The 19,969-nt window shown below is 48.5% G+C and overlaps 1 protein-coding gene across 3 annotated transcripts in view; it reads right to left on the bottom strand.

Moving 5' to 3' along the window:
• Nucleotides 1–19,969, bottom strand: part of Tead1 (TEA domain transcription factor 1) — a 283,371-nt gene that overhangs the window by 37,424 nt on the left and 225,978 nt on the right. For all 3 annotated transcript variants that reach the window (XM_045144853.1, XM_045144855.1, XM_045144854.1), the window contains one exon: nt 475–648. In XM_045144853.1, coding sequence (XP_045000788.1) covers nt 475–648 — 174 coding nt within the window. The remainder of the gene's footprint in view (nt 1–474; nt 649–19,969) is intronic.

The raw sequence follows: 19,969 nt of genomic DNA, 5'->3' as shown, positions 1-19,969 counted from the left end.
TTATACATGTTCTGACCAGCAGAAGGCCCTCGGCCTGCTCCTGGCCTTCCGGCTTCTCCCCAAGACAGTACAACAGCAGCTACCCCCAGCAGCCAAGGGGATCAGCGCAGCTCCTCTTAAAGCAGAATGAGGCGATAACCTCCCCCACCCCCACTTAAATTCTCTGACACAAAGTCTTGAGGCACATAACCATCTTCAGCTCCACTCCAGCAAGGAATTCCACACGTCACTTTGTTTAATGGGGTCAAAAAAAAGGGGGGGGGGGAATAGTGTCCCATGTTTTCCAGTGTGACTCCTCCAGTCATCAATGGGTCACCAATGAGTAAGATGCTCTCTCTCACCCTTCAGCAGATCGCAGCTGCCGCAGGGCACCAGGAAGAGGGACGGGTACAGGCCCATGAGAACCCGCCGCCAGCAGGGCCGGTCTGGGCTCACATTGACGAGACACGAAAATTGCATCAGTGTCATACTCACCCAGAATTTTACGAGGAAGAAGGCATTTTGAGGGCCCTTTCCAAACAGCTCCTTTAAGCCACCTTTCTTTTCAGGAAATTTGTCATAAATTTGACGAATGTCCACGGATTCAAGCAATGGGTCACTGTAAGAATGGTTGGCATGCCCAATGTGCACGAAGAGGTGTTTGTTGTACTGCAAGAAATCAAGAGACATTCCGGTTAGACACCGTCGGGCGGAAGTGGGACCCACCTGTCTCAAATTGGACAAAGCCAGTCATGTGGACAGACACCTTGATTTGAAAAGATGCATGCTTTAGATATTCTTATTTATTTATTTTTTTGAGGGGTGAGCATAGGCACAGTACTGTAAATGAACTCCAGACACATGCACCACCATGTTTACCTGGCTTTACATGGGTACTGGGAAACCAAACCTGAGCCACGAGGCCTCATAAGCAAGGCCTTTAGCAGCTCAGCCATCTCTTCAGCCTCAAGACAGACAAGTTTAAAAAGCCATTAAGTCAGTCTTTTATTTTGATGTCATGACCTTTTCCTCCTATTATGATGGTCTTGTGTAGGTAGTGTCAGGCACTGTGAGGTCATGGAGGTCCATGCCATTTTGTGTCGGGGGGGGATATGATGGAGGGGATATGATGGAGAATGGAGTTTCAAAGGGGAAAGTTAGGGGGAGGGAGGGCATTACCACGGGATATTTTTTATGATCATGGAAGTTGTTAATAGAAAAATTTTGAAAAGGGGGGGGGGAAAGCCATGAAGAAGCTGGATGTTGGTTGGAGGAATGGCTTAGCAGTTAAGGTGTTTGCCTGCAAAGCCAAAGGACCCAGGTTTGATTTCCCAGGATCCACGTTAGCCAGATGTACAAGAGGGCGCACGTGTCTGCAGTTCATTTGCAGTGGCTAGAGGCTCTGGTGCACCCATTTTCTCTCTCTCTGTCAAATAAATAAAAAGAAAAACAGGCTGAGTCTGGTGGCGGATGCCTTTAATCCCAACAGTCAGGAGGCAGAGGTAGGAGGATTGCCGCGAGCTCGAGGCCTGCCTGAGTTCCAGGTCAGTCTGAGCTAGAGTGAGACCTTACCCCACCCCACCCCACCCCCCAAAAAAAAAACAAAGAAAGCAAGCCATGAAGAGTTCAGGGTTGAAGCAAGGGCTATCTTACTGGCAGGGTCATACATTTTTCCCAAAAGCTTTTCAGACATAGCAACAAACAGTTTTAAGGCCGAACTACCGAACCATGAGACGATTCTATTACCCAGCCTCACTTGACTCAACTGCAAACACCGCCGCTGCCATTGAGGTCTGCTATTCAGAGTAACTAATGAGAAAGACGCGTGCCGCTGACTTCCGTCATCACCCGGAGTGCACTTCTGGCCCCAGCTCTCCGGGCAGCAGCGTGGACACAGCCATCGGAGCGGTGGTACCCATACTTCCTGCTTCCCAGGAATGGGCAGCTCTGCCCCGGTGTGCCACCAGCCCCCTTAGACGCCCATGTGAACCTCGTGCGTGAAAGGCAGGGCCAGGCGAGGCCGTCAGAGTGAGGAAATGGGTATAGAACAGAGGAGCTCGGCAGAAACTCAGTGGCTGGTAAGAAAAGACTACAAGGGTTTAGGCCTGGAGAGATGGTTTAGCGGTTAGGTTAGGCGCTTGCCTGTGAAGCCTAAGGACTCCGGTTCGAGGCTTGATTCTCCAGGACCCACGTTAGCCAGATGCACAAGGAGATGCACGCATATGGAATTTGCTTGCAGTGGCTGGAGGCCCTGGTGTGCCCATCCTCTCTCTCTCTCTCTCTCTGCCTCTTTCTCTCTTTGTCTATCACTTTCAAATAAATAAATTAATAATAAACAAAAAAAAATTTTAAAAACCACTGACATTTTAAAAAAAGAATACAAGTGTTTATTTGCGAACAGAGAAGCAGAAATCTCAAACTCTGTTAAGTCATTTAACTTACAAAGGAACACCCCCACCTTCCTATGCTTTTAGTGTAAGACCCCCAACAAGCATTTTACATCACCAGCGCTTCTCCCCCGGCACCCCTGGCCCACTTGGCTGGACCCTCAGAATGAGGCCAGGCAACAGGCACTTTTAAAGCATCCCAGAATGTGCAGTTAACTTGGCGGCAGCCGCTGGCCTAGAAACCAGACTCCGGGGCCTCCCTGCCTGCCTGGTCCTGGAGTAGACGCAAAAAGCACATTCCGACTTTAGCTGTCCTTGGCGCCTAGTGAGGAAAACCCAGATGTGGTCAGCAAGGAGCTAGAGGTAAGTTGTGCAGCTGAAAGCTGGCTTGCACCTGGAGCCAGCTGCGCGGGGTGGGGCCTCTCACCTGTGTGGGAGGGAGACTGTGGGCAGTTGTGTCCCCAGGGTATATGAGCCACAGCTGGGGTGGTCAAATGTACTCTTGCTTGGTCTGTTTGATTATTTATAGCTAATCCTACCTCTTTATTTATTTAGCTTTATTTTAGAGAAAGTGAGAGGAGAGAGGGAGGGAGAGAATTGACACACCAGGGCCTCAGCCACTGAAATCAAACTCAAGAACTTGCGCCACCTAGTGGGCATGTGCAACCTAACGCTTGCCTCACCTTTGTGCGTCTGGCTTATGTGGATCTGGAGAGAGATCAAACATGTGTCCTTAGGCTTTGCAGGCAAGCACCTTAACCACTAAGCCACCTCTCCAGCCCTAATCTTACCTCTCATGTAGTCTCTACACATCAGCAGGAGTACCCGTGAGACAGACTGGACTTGTGGCTGCAAGGCCTAGGACCCATCAAGTCTGAGATGATAGAAGCAACCTGTCTAGTTGTGTTCCAATGCGAACTCCGCCATAGTCAGAAATGATGTGTCATCCCCTATGTCCAGAATGAAGTCTCCAGCAATGTCTCAGCTGACATCCGAGTTAACTGGTCATCCTAAGAACACGGGGCCCACGCTTTTTAATTCATGAGCTCCTCTGCTTTCTGCTACATCTGAAGTGGACGATGATGATGCCAAAATCCACGTTTTCACAGGGCAGTAGGCCACGGTGTGTGAGGGCCAGGCTTAAGCCCCACCACCGACAACGGAGCCGTCTCGGCGCGGGTCTGAGGCGGCGGCTCGAGGGTCGAGCACTTGGAGTGCAGTCACGAGAAGCCGGGCTCGCATCCCCAGCTCTCACATACAACGCGGCGCACGGTGGCGGGCACCTGAAACCCCAGCACTGGGGCGGCGACAGGAGGGACCCGGGGCTTGCTGGGCAGTTTACCCAGCAGACCTGGCGAGTTCCAAGTTCAGTGAGAGACAGTCTCATAAACACAAGGTGGAGAAGAAGATATGCTGTGTCAGTGTCTGGCCTTCACATGCATGCACACATGTGCACACACGCCCACACACATGTCCACACCACACACACACAAACACAGGTACACACACGTGTCATCTTTCCACCCCACACAGTGAAACCAAGCTTTTATTTTATGCTTATTTATTAAAGAGAGAGTACGAGAGAATGGGCACACCAGGGCCTCCAGCCACTGCAACCGAACTCCAGACACATGCACCCCCTTGTGCATCTCGCTTACGTGGGCCCTGGAGAGTCAAACCTGGGTCCTTTGGCTTTGTAGGCAAGTGCTTTAACCACTAAGCCATTTCCCCAGCCCGAAACCAAGTTTTACTTGGGACAGAGTCATGTTTTCCACGGGTGTGATCTCAGGTAATCCTCATGGTGGGAGACTTATTAACCTTGCTCTACAGAGGAGGACACAGGAGCTTCAAGATAAATTTAGCTGCCTGAGGTCACCCACCCAGAAATAGGCCTGGAGTCAGGGATAAAGCGGGACCGGCTGTCAGCGCACCGCCCTGGCGTCAGGTGCGCACATCACTCCACTATCCTGGAGAAGAAAGGTCGATGCCCTTCTGACTCTGGGAAATCACTGAAAGCTGACGTGAGAAGGAAAGCTGAACAGTGTTCCCGAAATTCCATGAAGTGAAGTTAGAATTCCAGACCAACATCATTCATGGTGCAACTGCCTGGGTACCCCATGGCTTCTATTTTGGGGATGTTACCTCGGGCCTAAGAGGCTGAAAGGAACAAAGGGGCCAGCTGTATCTTTGCTGCCAAAGAAACCAGCACTACCTTCCTCTCCAAGGCTGGGGACTTGAAAGCGAACCCTGCCGCTGGCGTCTGATGGCTTTATTCGTGCCAAGGGGTGACTTTGTTTCTAAGAATACAAAGAACTGGTGAAAGAGTCCTGGAGACCACAGCATGGAAACAAACAGACCTTGACCTCCCTCGACTGAACCTGGCCAGGCCAAGAGGGCCTCTGCCCCCAGACTCAGAGCTACGCTGTAAAGAAGTACAGCCTAAGTCTTAATGAAATCAAAACTCTAAAGCAGCAGTTCATTCTCCACAAATGCAGGTAGCACACGAACCCAAAGGAAGGCAATTCTATTCTGAAGAACAAAACCAAATGCTTTCAAAAACAATTCTTGGGCAATATATGAGCAGAGGGAGGCGAATGTCATGAGGTACATATGCCGAAACCCCTGACTAGATTTCAGTCTGTTCAAATGAAAGAAGACCCACAAGTACTTTTCACGGCTATACAGACGCATAAATGACCACTAAACTATCAAGAGCAACAACAGAAATGGTGCCTGTCTCCACGATGCACAGCACACAGCTACAGCTGTCACCTACCAGGCACGATGCAGGCAACAAGCACACTTACGGCCTCTGTAGGCAGAACCGCGTTACCTACCCACGTCAACAGGGGGACGGTGCAGTGTGAACCCGGCCTCTTGCACAAGCTCTCCAGAAGTTCAACTAGCAATCAGCCTGCTCATTCAGAATGACTCTACTCCTTTGCATTAGACTTACAGTATAGTTCATTAACCTGGACTACCCGACCTAAGTAGATGGATATGGCTGGAAAGATGCATTAGTGGTTAAGGTGCTTGCCTGTGGAGCCCAAGGACCCAGGTTCAATTCTCCAAGTCCCACCTAACCAGATGCACATAGTGATACACACGTCTGGAGTTTGTTTGCAGTGGCTAGAGGCCCTGGAACACCCATTCTCTCCCTTTCTCCCTCTCCCTCTCTCTCCCCCTCCCTCCCCCTTCTCTCTGTCTCAAATAAATAAAAATAAAATCTTTTAAAATATATACTTATTTAAAAAAATAGGGGCTGGAGAGATGGCTTAGCAGTTAAGCACTTGCCTGTGAAGCCTAAGGACCCCAGTTCGAGGCTCAATTCCCCAGGACGCACGTTAGCCAGATGCACAAGGGGGCGCACGCGTCTGGAGTTCGTTTGCAGAGGCTGGAGGCCCTGGCGTGCCCATTCTCTCTCTCTCTCTCTCTCCCTCTACCCCCCCCCCGTGTGTGTGTGTGTGTGTGTGTGTGTGTGTGTGTGTGTGTGTCTTTCTCTCTCTGTCACACTCAAATAAATAAAAATAAACAAAAAATTTTTTAAAAATAGATGGATATACAGATTTAATGAAGTCACCAATGAGATATATATACCTTAAGTATATGAAGATAGATACATGTTAAGAAGTGGTTACAGCCGAGCGTGGTGGCGTACGCATTTACTCCCAGCACTTGGGAGGCAAAGGTAGGAGGATGGCCAAGAGTTCAAGGCCACTCTGAGACTACACAGTGAATTCTAGGTCAGCTTGAGCTAGAGTGAGACCCTACATCGAAAAACCAAAAAAAGAAAAACAAAAAAGAAAGAAAGAAAAGGGGGGGGTCTGGAGAGATGGCTTAGCGGTTAAGGAACTTGCCTGCAAAGCCAAAGGACCTTGGTTCGATTCCCCAAGACCCACAAGGTGGCGAATGCATCTGGAGTTCATGTGCAGTGGCTGGAAGCCCTGGCGTGCCTGTTCTCTCTCTTGTGAGAGCTATGCATAGCTATCCCTAAGGAGCAGGACTAGGGAGAGGAAACAAAGAGTGGCATACTGTGGCTTTTCCTATGGGCCACTTGGCTCAGTGATATGTGAATGATGCATGTACATTTCTTTATTAGCTTAAATAAACAGCCAATTTAAAAAGGGTCGTGAGGGCTGGAGAAATGGCTTAGTGGTTAAGCGCTTGCCTGTGTAGCCTAAGGATCACGGTTTGAGGCTCGATTCCCCAGGACCCACGTTAGCTACATGCATAAGGGGGCGCACGTGTCTGGAGTTCGTTTGCAGTGGCTGGAGGCCCTGGCGCACCCATTTTCTCTCTCTCTCTGTCTGTTGCTCTCAAATAAATAAATAAAAATTAAAATAAAAAAGGGTTGTGAGCTGGGCATGGTGGTACACACCTTTAATCCTAGCACTTGGGAGGCAGGGGTAGGATGGCTGCAATGAGTTCGAGTCCAGCCTGAGACTACATAATGAAAACCAGGTCAGCCTGGGCTAGAGCGAGACAGACCCTACCTTGGAAAACCAAACACCAACCTGGAACATCATGAAGTTTTTATGGAAGGAAAAGAACTATGTGACTTCCGGATATTAGTTGTACACTGATGACAAGTTCTCTGAACCATAACGAGCTGGGGAAGATGGCAATGCAGGAACTGGGGTGTCTATGTGCTTACAGGGCTCTTGGAAAGGCAGCCGTGTTACCAAGCCAGGCCCTGGGCGCAGCAGCGTGGCACAATCTCGGGTCTCATTGCCTCTTGCTACTGCTGTGATCCTTTGGGTCCACCTCCACCACAGTGGTAGTGGGTTCCTCCACGTATAAAGAGTGTGGCAGGGAACTGACTCCCCAGAGCTGCCCTCCGGGCCCCTGTCTCCCTGGTGTACAGCTTCTACTGCTCTTTGAGAGAAGGAGGTGCCCTGGACCCTGGAGTTGGCTGGGATCGGGTCAGGGGTGGGGAGTCTCAGCCTGTGCACCCTAGTTCCCATGGCTGGATGGCAGAGACAAGAATCACACCTACTGTGCTGGAGAGATGGCTCAGCGGTTAAGCGCTTGCCTGTGAAGCCCAAGGACCCTGGTTCGAGACTCAACTCCCCAGGACCTATGTTAGCCAGATGCACAAGGGGGCGCACGCGTCTGGAGTTCGTTTGCAGTGGCTGGAGGCCCTGGCGCGCCCATTCTCTCTCTCTCTCTCTCTCTCTGTCACTCTCAAATAAATTTTTTAAAAATTAAAAAAAGGATCACACCTACTGCACAAGAGGATTAAAACGAGCTAGAAAGAAACAACATTAGCACCGCGCCCATCCCAGACTCTGTCATAAATGCTGTTTATTCAAGTAATCCTGATACTTCTCTGCTTAGCTTGAGGTAACTGAATATCCTCACCCTCCTCCTGACTGCAATGAAATGAAAATACTCAGACTCAAGGCAGAAAAAGAGGAACCCTCAGCCAGGCGATTTCACGCTGCGCAGCAGGGTGCGGGCCTGAGGTGGGGCCCAGACCGCTGTCCCATCCTGAGCACACTGGCTCTATCCTACAAAACGAATAACTTCCAAACGGCCACTGGGGCTTTGTTATTTTTCCTCTCTCCTTTTTCAACAGACTGATGATCCATCCTAGCCTAGAGACCTCCAATGAGGTAGTTTGATTTTTTTTTTTTAAGAAGACGAAGAAAACAAAACCTTACAAATAAAGCTGTCCGCTGGGACTGGCCCCAGCGCTGCAGTACACCGTATGACCTGAAGATGGCAGTCTTCTCCTAAACGTGTTCAAAAAAAATTCCAAGTATTTGAAGAACGTACCAAAACCTTGAAAAATGACTGCTGTCAAATAATACCAGGAGAAAAATTATAATCCACTTAGGAATTTAAAGAAACGGAGACAAATAACCTATGTCAAGGGATGCTAATGTACAAGCTGAAACAGAACAAGGACAAATCACCCACATTTGCTTCCTGTCACACTGGGGCCTGGACTATGTGACCAGACACGCTTAGGGCAGCCTGGGCAGTTTTGGATGGCATTCAGGCCTACAGGGCCAGGGAATGGATGTGCAGTCCAGCCATGACAGTGACTTGCAGACACAGCCAGGGGCGGCTGGGGGTGCAGAGGCCCCACCAGAGAGCAGGTGAATCGGAGAGGTCATCACTCAGCTGTATTCCTTGGCCACGGTGCATCCTGGAAAGAAACAGCGGGGAAGCATGTCTAGGATGTTGCTTCCCGCTTCCATCAGGTTTCCCCCAATGAGCTGCCATTTTCCCAGGAAGGAACAGTGTCGCTGAAAAGGCCACGGGCTACGCCTGAGCACGTACGCGCGGGTGGGGAGCGGACCCGCCAAGGAGAGCAGATGGAGCCTGGCCGGGTCCTCTGTGAAATGCCCATAAAACCACGATTTCCAGATGCTTTCAATCACCTCCTCCCTGAAAGCTAATGAAGAAACAGGGTGAGTTCCCAGACCAGCTCAGAGATGGGAGTACAAAGCCACCCAGGGGATGAGCTACAGCCATGGGAAGCTGTGTGGTGGGTGTGGGGCGGCTGGGAAACTGACCACACCCGACCATCACTCCCAGCCTTGGATGCCACCCCACCTGCCAGCATATGAGGAAACCCTGGGGAGGCTCAAGACTGGTACCAGCCAAACATCCAACAAGCTCTAGCCTTCCTTCCCAACAGACTGGCCTTTTAAAAAATTTTTATGACAGATACGAGACAGAGAGAGAGAGAGAATTGACATTCCAGGGCCTCCAGCCACCGTAATCAAACTCCAAACACATGTACCACCTTGTGGGCATGTGCGACCTTGCAAGTCTGTGTGACTTTGTATGTCTGGCTTACATGGGACCTGGAGAGTTGAAAAGGGGTCCTTAGGCTTTGTGGGCAAGGGCGTGAACTGCTAAACCATCTCTCCAGCCCTCAAATGCACTTTTTGGCCGTAATTCTAAGCCTGTGATGGGAGTGTTGCCGAGGCCCAGGTGAGAACCAGGCTCTGTGACTTAGGAGCCGTGTAGTCTCAGGAAAGCTCCTTTGCTGCTGTGGCTTCGCCACTGAGCCCGAGTACACACCAGGAGTCAAAGCAGAGGTCCGGTGAGTTACCAACCTGCACGTTGCATGCCAGCCCTAGAGAGCTGCCAATGGAGCAGCAAACACACCCACCCCGCCTGCTGTTCCCCCTTCTGTGACACAGGAACTGCCTTAGCAGCCCACGAAGGGTCTGGAAGCTCCCCGCAACACTGCGCCCTCCTCCAGCTGCCCAGGACACAGACATCCTAGGCTCTGGAATGAAACCCGGCCTCTGTGTCTTGCCTTCCTAGCCAACGCCCTCAACCCTCTTACTTCCCACTCGCGGCTCTCACACAGGACCCTTCAATGACACCTATCCTCTGACTCGCTATAACTACATTCTCCAAACCAACATCAAGATCTGTGGCCTGTCTTAGAAATTGTGTAAGGTCTGGGAATTTAGGCCTTTGAAAGAAGTTATAAAGATAAGAAAATTAAATCATCCTTCCACCCACATTTGACCAAGTGCTTTATGGGAAGGAATTGGTCATCCGATGATGCATCTAGCTGGTCTCTGCAGCAGAAGCCCATGGCTCTCGAAGAGGAGAACTTGGGCTCCCTCAGGCAAGGGGGCCTGCTGCCTCCAATTCCCACACGGCAGTGTCCCTGCCTCCTGTCTGAGCTGTCGCCGTCACCCAGTCTGGGTGACCCTTTGGGAATTCTTCCTTTTCTTGGAGCTGGAATCAAGTGTTCCAACTCTGCCCACCGTTCACACATCTGTCTGTGAGCCATCCCAGCCTTCCTGTATCCCCAGACGGTACGGTCGGGATCCTCCTGACCATGTGGGGCAACGTGTGGGAGGACACCTGTCTACCCCCCAAACCTCCTGTACAATGGGTATGTATGGCCCAGCCTTACCCTAAGACCCCTGAAGCTTTTGGCTTTTGATTCGGACAACGTTTAAATAGCCAACCTCACCATCAATCTCTTACTCTGTCCTAGGCTAAGTTATACAAATTCCGAGCCATGATGGAAAGAAATGGCATTGTCACCAGGCAGTTCTCAACAATCCTGCTTCCTCATGTCCCATGACACGTCACAAACTCAGCCTCTCCATTTACCCTCTGCCTCTCGCAGCTGGTTAATCACCGAGGCTGCTTCTGTCTTTATCTCCATTCAAGGAGCCCAATTTCCCACCGGAATACGACTCTGAGACTGGTTCAGAAAACCTCTGTGGGATGCTCAGTATGGTCAGAGATAACATCAAATATAATGACCACTGTCATCTCTCCAGCAAGTGGCCCTATTTATGCCCATGTCACCGCTTGAGAACGGAGACTGGGCTAAGAGGTCTTTGCCCCAAGGCTGACACACTGGTAAGGAGCCACACACATCAGCAAGGAATTTCCCCAAGACAAGGACGTCACCTGAGCATGAAGACATGTTCTGGGGCTCAGGGGAGCCTTCTCTGCTTCTGTTGCTCCCTAGCTCACACCCTGATCAGACCACAGAACACCAGGCTGGAGAAAGAGCCCGGAGACGGCCCAGCCCATCACCGTACCCTCTGCAAAGGGCCCACGCTACGTGGCCTCATGCAGGGGGAGCTCGTAGTTGTTGCCCTTGTTTTGTTTTGAGACAGGGTCTCACTTTAGCCCAGTCTAACCTGGAACCTCACTGGAAATTCCAGGATGGCCTTGAAGTCATGGTAATCCTCCCACTGCATCCTTTCAAGTCCTGGGATTATACGAGCCGCCATGACCACTAAGAAGCAACTATTTTACTTCCGAGTATGAAATGTGTCTGTCTTCCTTCAAAAGCCAAGTGAGGGCTGGGATTTGGCTCAGTCGGCAGAGTGCCTGCGTAGCATGCATAAAGCCCTGGGCTCGACCCCTCGCACAGTGGTACAGGTCTGTGATCCCACACTCAGGAGGCGGAGATGGGAATAACAGGAGTCCAAGGTCGTTCTCGAATATATAAACTTGTGTACCCAATGTGGAGCCAAACATAAGCTCGGCCACCACTCCTGGGAGTTGGTGCTTGGTGAAATTGTGGAAATTGCCACTCCTGGGCCAAACAGCCTTCAGCTGCAGACTGGATCAGCCTGTGTCGAGATGCCTACGTAGAGGGCTAGGCAGCTGCTGGTGGTCAGCGACAGTGCAGTCGCAGCACACGGGGAGTCCACGCGGCGCTGACAGAGCCCTCTCCGATCAGGGGCGCGCCAGCAACACGTCACAGAGCTGGAACTTGACCACATGCAGATCGTCTCACCCAGTATCCCCTGCTCCGGCTGCGGGACCCTGCATGCCCTTCCTGTCCATGGCCACTGCTCATTCTGGCGCCCCAAACCACAGCAGATAGGAGGCAGGCACACAGCGTGGTGCGTGGCAAATATGGGCGGACGGGGCAGCTGTGCAGCATGAAGGCACTGCACTGGGGGTGACACACCTCAGATGGAACCTTCCAGGCCCCAGGCTCGGCTGGGGTGGGACTGAGGAGCCATCCAGGCGTTATCAGCAAAACCTCTCTCGGGGCACACACAGCATGTGGCTGACCGCTGCCTAGTGTGTGTGTGTAGATAGGAGCTGCCTAACCGCCCTCCAAATGCCAGCGGCTTTTAGGGTGGGCCCTGTTCGAATGCCCAGCCCTGGGTGAAGGGTCTCGATACACAGCACTGAGATCGTGCAGAGAATGTATTCTCAAGCAGTGCTAACTACTTCTGAAACAGTCTTTGTTTTGTAGACCCTCTGCTGTTTTTCTCGTAGCTTCTACTAGAGCCAAAGGTAACAGAGGGACCAGCTGGCTGGTCTGCTACCAATATAAACAGCCACCGACTTGGGGAAGCTATGCCGTCTGGTGCGTGCAGGACCCAGAGCCAGCAGGGGGCGCGCATCCACCTAGCCTTCCATTAGCTCCTGGAAGCCTTGGGCTACTTCCTGAGATACAAATGGACCTTTCAGTCACCATCTTAAGATATGGAGTCAGCTGACCTGACCTGAATCCCACTCCTAATAACAGCTGGCTGTCCGAGACAGGCAAAATTACTTCCTATGGATTAAATACAATAAGGCACACTGTTGGCACACACAAGAGGTTTCACAGGCGTTGGCTGTAAATGCCACTGGTAATGATAACGTCCCTACAACAGGGAGGACTGTGAAGTCTTTAGTGATGACAACAGTGATAGGTGTGGCGTCGAAAGCAATGCTGGTACTAAGCTGGCGGCTGTGGACCAAGGTGGGAGGCAGCCTACGTTCCTGGCTCTTGGCTTTGTCACTACATAGGTATGCAGTCATGGTCTGGGCACAGCAGGGTTCAAAGCTGGCTACAGCCACTACCTATATACAAGACGGCAAATCTTGATGGCAGGCCTCTGTACAAAAGTGCAGAGACCTCCCTCAGAGACGGGCTGCAAATGACAGAAATCACTCAGCACCATCCCTGGTCCCACGGCCTTTCTTTCTCTCCATGCAACCAATGTGTTCTGCTCTTTACAAAGAAAGTCTTATCACCTTCCTGCTGCAAGGAGGACACGCCTCAGGGAGGACCAGGGGCAGAAACCCACACACATGCCATGATGATGCAAGATTAGGAGACTCTGAATGGAACATCTAATTGGGTTAATGCCCTTGAACGACTGGTCACTTTACTGGCTTCCTTATCAAATTAGCATGTTTCATGTTTTCATGTCAAATTTTTTTTTTGAGGCAAGCCCAAGCTCAACAGACTGCTTTAAAAAAAAATGCAAATGAAATAGAAACAACCAAAAAAAAAAATCCAAAGATTTAAACAAAGAGTTGGTTCTTAGAAAGGATAAACAAGATTGATAAACCCTTAGCAAATCTGACCAAAAGAAAGACAGAAGAGACACAAATTAAAAAAAAATTAGAGATGAAAAAGGTAACACCACAACAGATTCCAGAGAAATTCAAAAAATCATAGGGACATACTATAAAAGCATCTACTCCACAAAGTATGAAAATCTGAAAGAAATGGATGATTTCCTTGATTTACATGACCTACCGAAATTAAATCAAGATGAGATTAATCACTTAAATAGACCTATAACAAGCATGGAGATACGAAGAGTTACCAATAACCTCCCAACTATAAAAAGCCCAGGCCCAGATGGATTCACTGCTGAATTTTACCAGACCTTCAAGGAAGAGCTAACACCATTGCTTCTTAAGCTATTCCAGGAAGTAGAAAATGAAGGAATTCTACCAAACTCCTTCTATGAAGCCAGCATCACCCTGATACCAAAACCAGGCAAAGATAGAACAAAAAAAGAAAATTACAGACCAATCTCCCTCATGAGCATAGATGCAAAAATTCTCAACAAAATATTGGCAAACAGAATACAAGACTATATCAGAAAGATCATTCATCCTGACCAAGTAGGCTTTATCCCAGAGATGCAAGGATGGTTCAATATACGCAAATCTGTAAATGTAATACATTATATAAATGGGGTTAAAGGACAAAAATCACATGACCATCTCATGAGACGCAGAGAAAGCATTTGACAAAATCCAACATCCCTTCATAATAAAAGTCCTACAGAGACTGGGAATAGAAGGAACATATCTCAATATAATAAAAGCTATTTATGACAAGCCTACAGCCAACATATTACTAAATGGGGAAAAACTGGAAGCTTTTCCACTAAAATCAGGAACAAGACAAGGGTGTCCACTGTCTCCACTTTTATTTAACATAGTTTTGGAAGTCTTAGCCATAGCAATAAGGCAAGAGACACACATAAAAGGGATACAAATTGGAAAGGAAGAGATCAAGTTATCATTATTTGCAGTTGACATGATTCTATACATAAAGGACCCTAAAGACTCTACTAGCAAACTGTTTAAGCTGATAAACACCTATAGTCATGTAGCAGGATACAAAATGAACACACAGAAATCAGTAGCTTTCATATATGCAAACAACAAACACACAGAGGATAAAATCAGAGAATCACTCCCATTCACAATTGCATCAAAAAAAATAAAGTACCTTGGAATAAATCTAACCAAGGAAGTAAAGAATCTCTACAATGAGAACTTTAAAACACTCAAGTAAGAAATTGCAGAAAACACTAGAAAGTGGAGAAACATCCCTTGTTCCTGGATTGGAACAATCAATATTGTGAAAATGGCAATCTTACCAAAAGCAATCTATACATTAATGCAATCCCTATCAAAATTCCTAAGGCATTTTTCATGGAAATAGAAAAAACAATCCAAAAATTCATTTGGAATCACAAAAAACCTCGAATATCTAAAATAATACTTGAGCAACAAAAATAAGGCTGGTGGTATCGCCATACCTGATTTTAACCTATACTACAGAGCCATAGTAACAAAAACAGCATGGTATTGGCACAAAAACAGACATGTAGATCAGTGGAACAGAACAGAGGACCCAGATGTAAGATCAGGTAGCATAGCCACCTGATATTCAATAAAAATGCCAAAAATACTCATTGGAGAAAAGACAGCCTCTTCAGCAAATGGTGTTAGGAAAACTGGATATATATCTGCAGAAGGATGAAAATAGATTCTTCTCTCTCTCCATGCACAAGAATTAAGTCCAAATGGAATAAAGACCTTAACATCAGACCTGAAACTCTGAAACTGCTAGAGGAAAAAGTAGGGGAAACCCTCCAACATATTGGTCTTGGCAAAGACTTTCTGAATACAACTCCAATTGCTCAGGCAATAAAACCACAGATTAATCACTGGGACCTCATGAAATTACAAAGATTTTGCACTGCAAAGGACACAGTGAAAAAAGCAAAGAGGCAACCTACAGAATGGGAAAAAAATCTTCACCAGCTATATATATCTGATAGAGTATTAATATCTAGGATATACAACAAAAACCCAAAAAGTTAAATAATAAGGAATCAAATAAACCAATCAAAAAAAATGGGCTATGGAGCTAAATAGAGCATTTTCAAAGGAAGAAATACGGATGGCATATAAACATCTAAAAAAATGTTCTACATCACTAGTCATCAGGGAAATGCAGATTAAAACTACACTGAGATTCCATCTCACTCCTGTCAGATTGGCCACCATCATGAAAACAAATGATCATAAATGTTGGCGGGGATGTGGAAAAAAAGGAACCCTTCTACACTGCTGGTGGGAATGCAATCTGATCCAGCCATTATGGAAATCAGTGTGGAGGTTCCTAAAACAGGTAAAGATTGATCTACCATATGACCCAGCTATAGCACTCCTAGGCATATATCCAAAGGACTCCTCTCATTTCCTTAGAAGTACGTGCTCAACCATGTTTATTGCTGCTCAATTTATAATAGCTGGGAAATGGAACCAGCCTAGATGTCCCTCAACTGATGAGTGGATAATGAAGATGTAGCACATTTATACAATGGAGTTCTACTCAGCGGTAAAGAAAAATGAAGTTATGAAATTTGCAAAAAATGGATGGATCTGGAAAGGATTATACTAAGTGAGGTAACCCAGGCCCAGAAAGCCAAGCGCCACATGTTCTCCCTTATATGTGGATCCTAGCTACAGATGATTGGGCTTCTGTGTGAGAAGGAAAATACTTAGCAGAGGCCAGTAAGTTAAAAAGGAGATATAAAGGGAAGAGAAAGGAAGGGAGGAGGGTTCTTAATAGGTTGGTATTGTATATATGTAACTACAATGATTGGGGGGGGGGGGTAATATGATGGAGAATGGAATTTCAAAGGTGAAAGTTGGGGGGGAGGGTATTACCATGGGATATTTTTTATAATCTTGGAAAATGTTAATAAAAATTTTGAAGAGAAAAAGAAAATTACAGGTTAAAAAAATGTAAGACAAAGAGAGAGAGAGATTGGGGGAAATTGGCACACCAGGGCCTCCTGCCCTTGAAATTCAACCCCAGACACGTGCGCCCCTTGTGTGACCTTGCACACTTGCACCACTGTGTCTGGCTTACGTGGGACCTGGAAAGTCAAACATGAGTCCTTAAGTCTTTGCAGACTAACCTTAACCCCTCAGCCAGCTCTCCAGCCATCATGTTTAATTTTAATTACCATACATCCACATGTTCTAACATAGACAAGCTGAATATTTTATTTTTTTTTAATTTTTTATTTATTTATTTGAAAGCGACAGACACAGAGAGAAAGACAGATAGAGGGAGAGAGAGAGAATGGGCGCGCCAGGGCTTCCAGCCTCTGCAAACGAACTCCAGACGCGTGCGCCCCCTTGTGCATCTGGCTAACGTGGGACCTGGGGAACCGAGCCTCGAACCGGGGTCCTTAGGCTTCACAGGCAAGCACTTAACCGCTAAGCCATCTCTCCAGCCCAAGCTGAATATTTTAAATTGGCTCTACATTCCTATGGCTGGGACAAAATCATATGAAAGTTAAATGTCCAGGAGGTCACAGAAAGTGTCTGAGCCAAAGAAACCACCCCAATGTTGCGCATATTTGAGTCCCGTCTTGACCCTGAAGCTCCACTCCAAGTGTGGGCACCGCACCGGGTGTGCACCTAGCAGAGAACACATTATGTCATCAGGAAGGCTGCTGCTTGAGGCGTTGCCAAATGCTTGAGATAATTTTGATAATTCTGCCTTATTTCAACGAGTCAGCCACCACTTTTCTCCTTTAGCATTAAAACAACCTTGGGCCCTATTGTCACACTAAAATTAAATAGACGCGCAGTTTCCTGCCGGCCAGGTGTCCATTTGCATACCTCTAACTCATCTGCACTTCACTGTAGAAGTGTTAGTAACATCAGAAGTGATGCCATCCACCGAGCTGACGTGACAGCGAGACGATTTCACAATGGTGACAGCTTGGGGTGGCAACATTTAATATTGTCACATATCCTAATATCAGTGAGAAGTACCACTAGATACATCAGAAGGTATTTTTATTGTCTGCAACGTTACTCCCCACCCTTTCCTAATAATGCTGGAGATTGAACCCAGGGCCTTGTGCATACTAGGCAAGTGTTATTCAACTGAACCGTTATCTCCAGTCATGAAATGATAAAATGGTTAATCCAAAGAGCAAGTAATTTTCAGCTGAGAGGAGGACTGTCCGTCCACATGAGCACTTAGGGTCCCCTGCCATTCTGGAGAGAGCTGGTCTATGAAATTCACGGGCTCCATTTCCCCTCATGAAGCCAGTCAGCCCAGGCCCGGACACACCTACTCCCAACTGCACGTGCACTGAGCACGTACAGGCCTTTCCTTCTAGTCAGGCCCTGGGCAGCACGGAGGGAAACGACTTACATACACGCGACTGAGAGGCGATTCAAAGCATGGAGGAAGATGACCATGGGCTATATGCAAACGCCGTGCCATGTTACAGAAGAGCCTTAAGCGTCTGTGCTTTGGGGGGTGCTCCACGCACACCCAGGGAAGCGTGACGGTGCATGCGTGGCGTGTGGACACTTGTCTTCTCCGGCAGGGTGGCTCTATGGCAGGACGACCTACACTTCCCTGGCCGGGGCATCCCTAACGCGGATACGCTGGCTGTGGGTAAGTGGCTGGAGTTCAAGAGGCTTTGCTTTTGCTCCCTGTTCCCCACTTCCAGCTCCTAACGTGGAAATATGATTTTCTCCAGGAGCCCAAGAGCCCAACTCGCTAGTTCTCCCACCGACTTAAGGCAACGAGAAGATACACGTGCGGGTCCACTCTACATGGCCGCGTCTCATGACTCAACAGTGAGGCGGTACAAGGCCAGTCAAGCTGGACATTTCACAGGAGCAGGTTCCATCCAGTGCGCACAAGTCAACATCTCTGTTCTTGGCAAGCCTGCCTTTACCAAGATAGTCCACCACTTCCATTACTGCTTCAGGCCCATGCCTTCTGGAATGTTCTTTTGCCTTACTCTTTCCCTGTTTAATCCTCCACCCGTCAGTGAAAGGGTCACTTCTACTAGGAAGACTGGTCTGGTCCTTGGTCCCTGATAGCTTGCAGGGTATTTCCTCCCTGTCAAGCATTACATGTCACAGGGATCTCTCATGTAATCATCTGTCTCCATCACAAGACAATACATTCTGCAAGGGCAGAAGCTGTGGCTGGCAGTAGTCCCTCTTCGAAGCCCACAGTCCTTGGCACAGGGGCATTCGCATAAATATTTATAGAGTAGATCGAGTGAATCTACCAGAAAGACTCCAAATGTTAAGCCCAACAATAACCAGGAACAACAAAAAGGAAACTGGGCGAATTTCTGGGTCCTGACAGGTGCATGGTGAGAGGAAGAGACACCACGGTCAGTCTTCATTAAAAGCATCTTTTGAGCCAGGCATGGTGGCACACACCTTTAATGCCAGCACTCAAGAGGCAAAAGTAAGAGGATCGCCATGAGTTCAAGGCCACCTTGAGACTCCAGAGTGAATTCCAGGTCAGCCTGGACTAGAGTGAGACCCTACCTCAAGAGAACAAAAAAAGCTCTTTTTAGTGTGACAAAACAGTCCACAGGAGCTGCAGAGATGGAGAGACAGCTCAGTTAACAAAGTGCCAGCCTCGAGGGCACGAGGACCCGAGTTTGCTGTAAGATACCCACGTGCATGGCGGTGCGGTGGTGCGTGCCTGCAAGCCCGGCCCTGGGGAAGCGAAAACAGGAGGATCCCAGAGCCGCAAGGCAACGAAAGACCCTGTCTCAAAAGAAGTGATGGTGTAAAGAAGTGATTGTGTGCCTAAAGCGACACCCAAGGGTGCCCTTGGACTCACACACACAAGCACATAAAAACCCACACACATGCACCCACACCTCACACACACACACATGAACACACAAACACATACAAACCCACGCACAGTGCGCCCACATCTCACACACACATAAACCCACACATAGTGTACCAACATCACACACACACACACAAATTCCACCATCTTACACAAATTATCTTGGAGCCTTTTGCTTCCCGGTGTCTTGGAGTTGTGTGTGCAGAGCCATTCAGACCTGACAAACAATTCATGGGGCCTCCAGCCCTGGTGGGGTTTGTAGCAGTGACAGGAGGGTGGGCAGGATGGGGACTCCTGGTTCCTTGGTGTACTAGCTAGCTGCCCTGAGTCACTGCATGCGCCTAGGCCTCAGTTTCTCCGTGTGTGAACGGAGGGAAACCCAATTCGTCTTGTGAGGTACTGTGAGACCAGAATGACAAAATACTGCACAAACACCCGCTGCAGAAGCAAAAGCCCAGACCCAGCCTTCAGCCAGAAAGAATGGGAAGATAATCTGTCACTGTCACAACACCCCCACCTCGATGCACTTTAGTTTGCCAGCCTACTCTTTTTTGTATTTCGGTTGTTCAAGCCTGCTCTTCCTGTACAGCTGCCAGGCACTGGGGAAGAGTGGTTCAGGAGGCATCTCCTTGCCCTCTTATTAGCATCATTCTCTTGTCTGCCCTCAGTTCTGAAGCAACTCTAAGTTTCTACCAGTTGTCCAAAGTTTCATGAACAGTGGGCGTGGTGGGGCACACCTTTAATCCCAGCACTCGGGAGGCAGAGGTAGGAGGATCGTCATGAGTTCAAGGCCACCTGAGACTACATAGTGAATTCCGGGTCAGCCTGAGCTAGAGGGAGACCCTACTTCAAAAAGAAAGAAGTTTCATGCAGTTATGCCCCATGGGCTCTCTATAGAGGCCACCGTGGT

The sequence above is a fragment of the Jaculus jaculus genome, chromosome 3 (assembly GCF_020740685.1).
Source record: "Jaculus jaculus isolate mJacJac1 chromosome 3, mJacJac1.mat.Y.cur, whole genome shotgun sequence".
In the NCBI taxonomy this organism is placed as follows: Eukaryota; Metazoa; Chordata; class Mammalia; order Rodentia; family Dipodidae; genus Jaculus; species Jaculus jaculus.
The sequence above is the reverse complement of the archived record's forward strand: the minus strand, read 5'-3'. Positions and strand labels throughout refer to the sequence as shown.